Genomic DNA, 5,595 nt, shown 5'->3' with positions numbered 1-5,595 from the left:
ATGTAAATTAATTTCCCATTGTTTGTATGCAGACCAGAGCACTGTAGAGCTTCACCATTCACACCAGTCCTGCCCCAAGTGGAGAAAATAATTGAATTTCAGAATTGAAATTCAGAGGAATAAATTAATTGATTAGTATATTTTGTTTTATTGGAGGATACAGGAGAAAATGGAGTGGCTCTCATGTAAACACATGCAAACTTCATGCAGATGTTGTCTGAACCAAGACCTACAAGCAGCCAATGCTTCTTCTTTCTGGTCTAGAAAGTTGCTATTGAGTTAGTGATGCTGTTCTGGGTGATCCACTAACTGCAGCTATGGACAATTGGGCAATAAGTTCATGCAGCATTTTCCTATTAAACCCCAGTGGATTGAGTGTAATTGAGATCAGCGTGAGCCCCTTGTACATTGCTTAGTGCAGGAATGAGGGGCTTTCAGCTGTCATTGCTCCTTGCCTATGAATGCCCTCCCTCCTGGGGGGATCAGTAAACTGCAGCTGCTGCACCATTTCCTCCTCTGTCTTCAGAGGCACAGCTGGCAGCCTCATTACTCCTGGTACAGGTTGCAGGTGGGTGTCTTCTCATTCATGTTACCATTTCCATTGCCAAAACCACTTGCAAAAACATCAGAGGTTTCCACTCATTATAGTAATGACAGGCGTGGTCTGCATCTGTGTTCTTATGTAAAGTGACTGCTCCATTCATCTCTATGCACTACAAGAATGCATACAAAGGACTCCAATCTGTATGAAAGCCCTGTCTGAGAAGATACAATACTCACTGTATTTACACTAGCTGGTATCACCTAATGTAAGGATGTGATGATAATAATAAGGCTTCATCCCCTCACAATGCAAGTTATGCAATAATTCCCAGACCCTGGCAGCAGGCTGAGGTCACATGCTTTATTTATGAGGGCTGATTGGTTAGAATCAACAAACACAGCAAGAGTTAATAGAGAAGAAACAACATAAACAACAACAGCAACAACATACTTTAAAACGTGTGAATAAATCTATTGTCTATCATGTCTGATCTAGCTCTCTATCTACCTACTTAAGCTTTGCAAAAATAGTAGAGCAGCACCTCAATTGCCCCAATCGGGTGCCAGACCTCCCAAACAAATATCCAATCGTTGAAGACTACAAGAAAATAAAAATAAAGGCCAAATGGCAACGTTTCGGTTCACAGAACCTTTCTCAAGTGAACTGAAAGATTGCCATTTGGGCTTATTAAAGCCAATATTTTTGCATTAAGTTTTGGAGTGCTGCCTTTATTTCTTTTCTTTTATCTATAGTATATATTATCTATCTATCTATCTATCCCATATATATGTATCTATCTATTTAGCTATCCCATATCTATCTATCTATCTATCTATCTATCTATCTATTTAGCTATCCCATATCTATCTATCTATCTATCTATCTATCTATCTATTGTGGTGTAGTGACCACTATGTCCGCTAGGGGGCACTGTGTGGGTGTCCCAGGATGGACCTACAGGCATATCCAATGTGGTAATGGGTATAGGATGCTGAAGGATCGTTATGTATCTCAAGGTGGGTGGCCTTGAGATGAAGGCTTGCTTATGTGCTGATCAGCAGAGCTGGTCTGTCATTCCAATGTGTCAGGGAGAAGCCTTCAGATGATTGATGAGACGGGCTGGATCAATCATCTACAAATCCACCCAGGGGTGTGTTTAAGAGTGTCATAATAAAGTATATGTGTACAGTATGAATGCTTGAAGGACCTGTGATGAGGTCATAGCCATGTGACCCGGGGGGCATGGCTACAGACCATATAAGGTAACCAGAGTAGATCACATGAGAGAGAGCGCTTGGATCTGATTGGGCCATGTGGAAGATCCCGGCAGGTCTAGGGAAGAAGGTGTGCTACCTTCCTGAAGGTCACATGCTGAGGCTGCTGACCCGGTGAGGCCTGTGGATATTGGCTGTATGTGAGGACGGATAAGCCTCCTGTGTTTTGCTGAGGCTTCAGGACTGAGCCTGAAATCATGGACACTTATGCTTGCTTTCGCCTGAGCTAAAGGCTATTCCTTATGTTATGTGCTGGTTTATGGGTTATGGAGCAATAAACCCTGTGAACTTTTAAAAGGAACGTGCCTCCTGATTGACTCCCGTGGCACCTGAGCGAGTTGAATCCCTACACTATCAATTATCTATCTATCTATCTATCTATCTATCTATCTATCTATCTCATATCTATCTATCTCTTATCTGTCTATCCCATATCTATCTATCTATATATCTATCCCATATCTATCTATCTATCTATCTATCTATCCATCTATCCCATATCTATCTATCCCATATCTATCTATCCCATATCTATCTATCTATCTATCTATCTATCTCATATCTATCTATCTATCTATCTATCTATCTATCTATCTCATATCTATCTATCTCTTATCTGTCTATCCCATATCTATCTATCTATATATCTATCCCATATCTATCTATCTATCTATCCATCTATCCCATATCTATCTATCCCATATCTATCTATCTATCTATCTATCTATCTATCTATCTATCTATCCCATATCTATCTATCTATCTATCTATCTCAGATCTATCTATCTATCTATCCCATATCTATCTATCTATCTATCTATCTATCTATCTCATATCTAGCTATATATTATCTATCTATCTAGTATATATATATATATATATATATTTATCTATCTATCTGTTACCTGTCTATTCCATATCTATCTATTATCTATCTATCCCATATCTATCTATTATCTATCTATCCCATATCTATCTCATATCTATCTATTATCTGTCTATCCCATATCTATCTATCTATCCAATCTAGTTGCTTGAGAAAGACGGGTCACCGTTGAAACGTTGCCATCTGAGGATCAGTAAAGTATCCACTTTTTTCACATTTAATTTGAGTGCTGCCTATTTTTTTTCGTTTTGTCATTTTGGCTGTTTGGACACTGCTGAATAGGTTTTGCACCTGCTGTATTATTTTGGTAGTGCTGCCCTTTTTTCTTGATTTATATATATATATATATCATATCTATCTATTCATCTATCTACCTATCCCATATCTATCTATTTATCTATGTCTGTCCATCTATCTATCCCATATCTATTGATCTATCTATCCATCCCATATCTATCTATCCCATATCTATCTATCTATCTATCTATCTATCTATCTATCCCATATCTATCTATTTGTCCCATATCTATCTGTCCCATATCTATCTGTCCCATATCTATCTGTCCCATATCTATCTATCTATCTATCTATCTATCTATCTATCTATCTAACTAACTATCCTATATCTATCTCTTATCTCTTATCTAACATCCAGCTATATATATTTTGAGTAGAAAAACTGTACAGTACCAACTAAGATTTCTCCATATATTGTCGAACTTACCTGTACAATATGACATAAAATGATTGCCCTGATATTTACAATTTATCAATTTATGACAATTAAAAAAATAAAAAATATATATGCATAATTTTATTACACTAGAAATATACTTATTTATAAATAAAATGTATAATAAATATGTATATATATAAATAGATGTAAATATATATAAAATATATAAATATATATAATTAACAATTGTGATGGAGCATTTCAGAACGTAAAATGCCCCGATATTTAACTTAGTGAAATCAGCACAGTTTTAGAATTGTAAGTTAAACGCTTATGCATTCATTTTATGTGCAGAATGTAGGATACTTACATGATAATTGTAGGCAAATTTTTCTATCTATCTATCTATCTATCTATCCCATATCTATCTATCCCATATCTATCTATCTATCTATCCCATATCTATCTATCTATCCCATATCTATCTATCTATCTATCCCATATCTATCTATCTATCTATCTATCTATCTATCTATCTATCTATCTATCTATCTATCCCATATCTATCTATCTATCTATCCCATATCTATCTATCTATCCCATATCTATCTATCTATCTATCCCATATCTATCTATCTATCTATCCCATATCTATCTATCTATCTATCTATCTATCTATCTATCTATCTATCCCATATCTATCTATCTATCTATCTATCTATCCCATATCTATCTATCTATCTATCCCATATCTATCTATCTATCTATCTATCTATCTATCTATCTATCTATCTATCTATCCCATATCTATCTATCTATCCCATATCTATCTATCTATCTATCCCATATCTATCTATCTATCCCATATCTCTCTATCTATCCCATATCTATCTATCCCATATCTCTCTATCTATCCCATATCTATCTATCTATCTATCCCATATCTATCTATCTATCTATCTATCTATCTATCTATCTATCTATCTATCTATCCCATATCTATCTATCTATCTATCCCATATCTCTCTATCTATCCCATATCTATCTATCTATCTATCCCATATCTATCTGTCTATCTATCTATCCCATATCTATCTATCTATCTATCTATCTATCCCATATATATCTATCTATCCCATATCTATCTATCTATCCCATATCTATCTATCTATCTATCTATCCCATATCTATCTATCTATCTATCTATCTATCTATCTATCTATCTATCTATCTATCCCATATCTAGGAATCCAAGAAACAGGACCAGCACACCGTTATTTCAGAGTGAATAAAGCTGTATTATTTAGCCCATAAGTGCGACGTTTCGGTTCAGAAAGCGGACCTTTTTACGTGGGCTAAATAGCACAGCTCTTACTCACTCTGAAATAACAGTGTGCTGGTCCTGTTTCTTGGATTCCTGTATTACAAGGTTTGGTCTATGCCTTTGGGAGCTTTGCAGCCGGACTCTGCAATTTTCTTTTTGTGCTGCTCTATCTTTTGCTTTTCATTTATCTATCTTTTTCTGTCCAATATTCTTATGTATGCTACATATATTATATAATCTAATTATACGGTGTGAATTATAATGAAATGTTAATGTAATACGTGTTAAAGACAGGTGAATCAGTCAATAGATCATTAACCAATTGAATAATCAGGTTTGTATCAAGCCATTTATTCCAAGCTCTAATCATGGCTTGCGATCAGTTCTATTGTCTCGATCCTTTGTATGTGGAACCATTGTTACTATCTGCATTTTTGGTTCCTGACTACAAGAAACAGAAACAATATAAATAGCTGGACAAACATTGCTGAACCTAACAAACCAATGCATATATTGCAAATACTGAAAGTTGTCCATTGATGTGCGCAGTAAGTGTTAACTAAAGCTCAGGACAGACACCCATAGATCGGGTTGGATCTGTGGGTGTCCGTCCTGAGTTTTAGTTAACACTTACTGCGGAGGAGGGGTTCCTCCTTCCAGGTGCTTAGATTTCCCTCAAGGCTTATCTGGCAGATTATCTCCAATTCAAGTGCAGATGACTACCTGACTGGGCTCAGTGACTTCAGGGAAGACCCCTTGCTTACAAAGAGGAGGGGGAGAAGAAGGGCTTGGACCATTCAGCCTTCCAGGACAGTATTGGAGAAGTGATCTTGGAGGGCACACTAAAGTTACCGAGGGTCACCTATGGCAATGAACCTCTCCCAAGACACC

The 5,595-nt window shown here is 36.3% G+C and overlaps 1 protein-coding gene across 1 annotated transcript in view; it reads left to right on the top strand.

Annotated features, from left to right (window-relative positions):
• The first annotated feature begins 5,574 nt into the window (after nt 1-5,574).
• The window catches only part of LOC141086318 (forkhead box protein D5-like), a 1,023-nt gene continuing 1,002 nt past the window's right edge, over nt 5,575-5,595 (top strand). Inside the window, exon 1 of the mRNA XM_073572274.1 lies at nt 5,575-5,595. This exon is cut by the window's right edge and continues 1,002 nt beyond it. Within this exon, the coding sequence (XP_073428375.1) occupies nt 5,575-5,595 (21 nt within the window).

The sequence above is a fragment of the Dendrobates tinctorius genome, unplaced genomic scaffold (assembly GCF_039654945.1).
Source record: "Dendrobates tinctorius isolate UK_male_01 unplaced genomic scaffold, ASM3965494v1 ptg000031l, whole genome shotgun sequence".
Taxonomy (NCBI): domain Eukaryota; kingdom Metazoa; phylum Chordata; class Amphibia; order Anura; family Dendrobatidae; genus Dendrobates; species Dendrobates tinctorius.
Note: the sequence above shows the minus strand (reverse complement) of the source record. Positions and strands in the feature narration are given on the sequence as shown.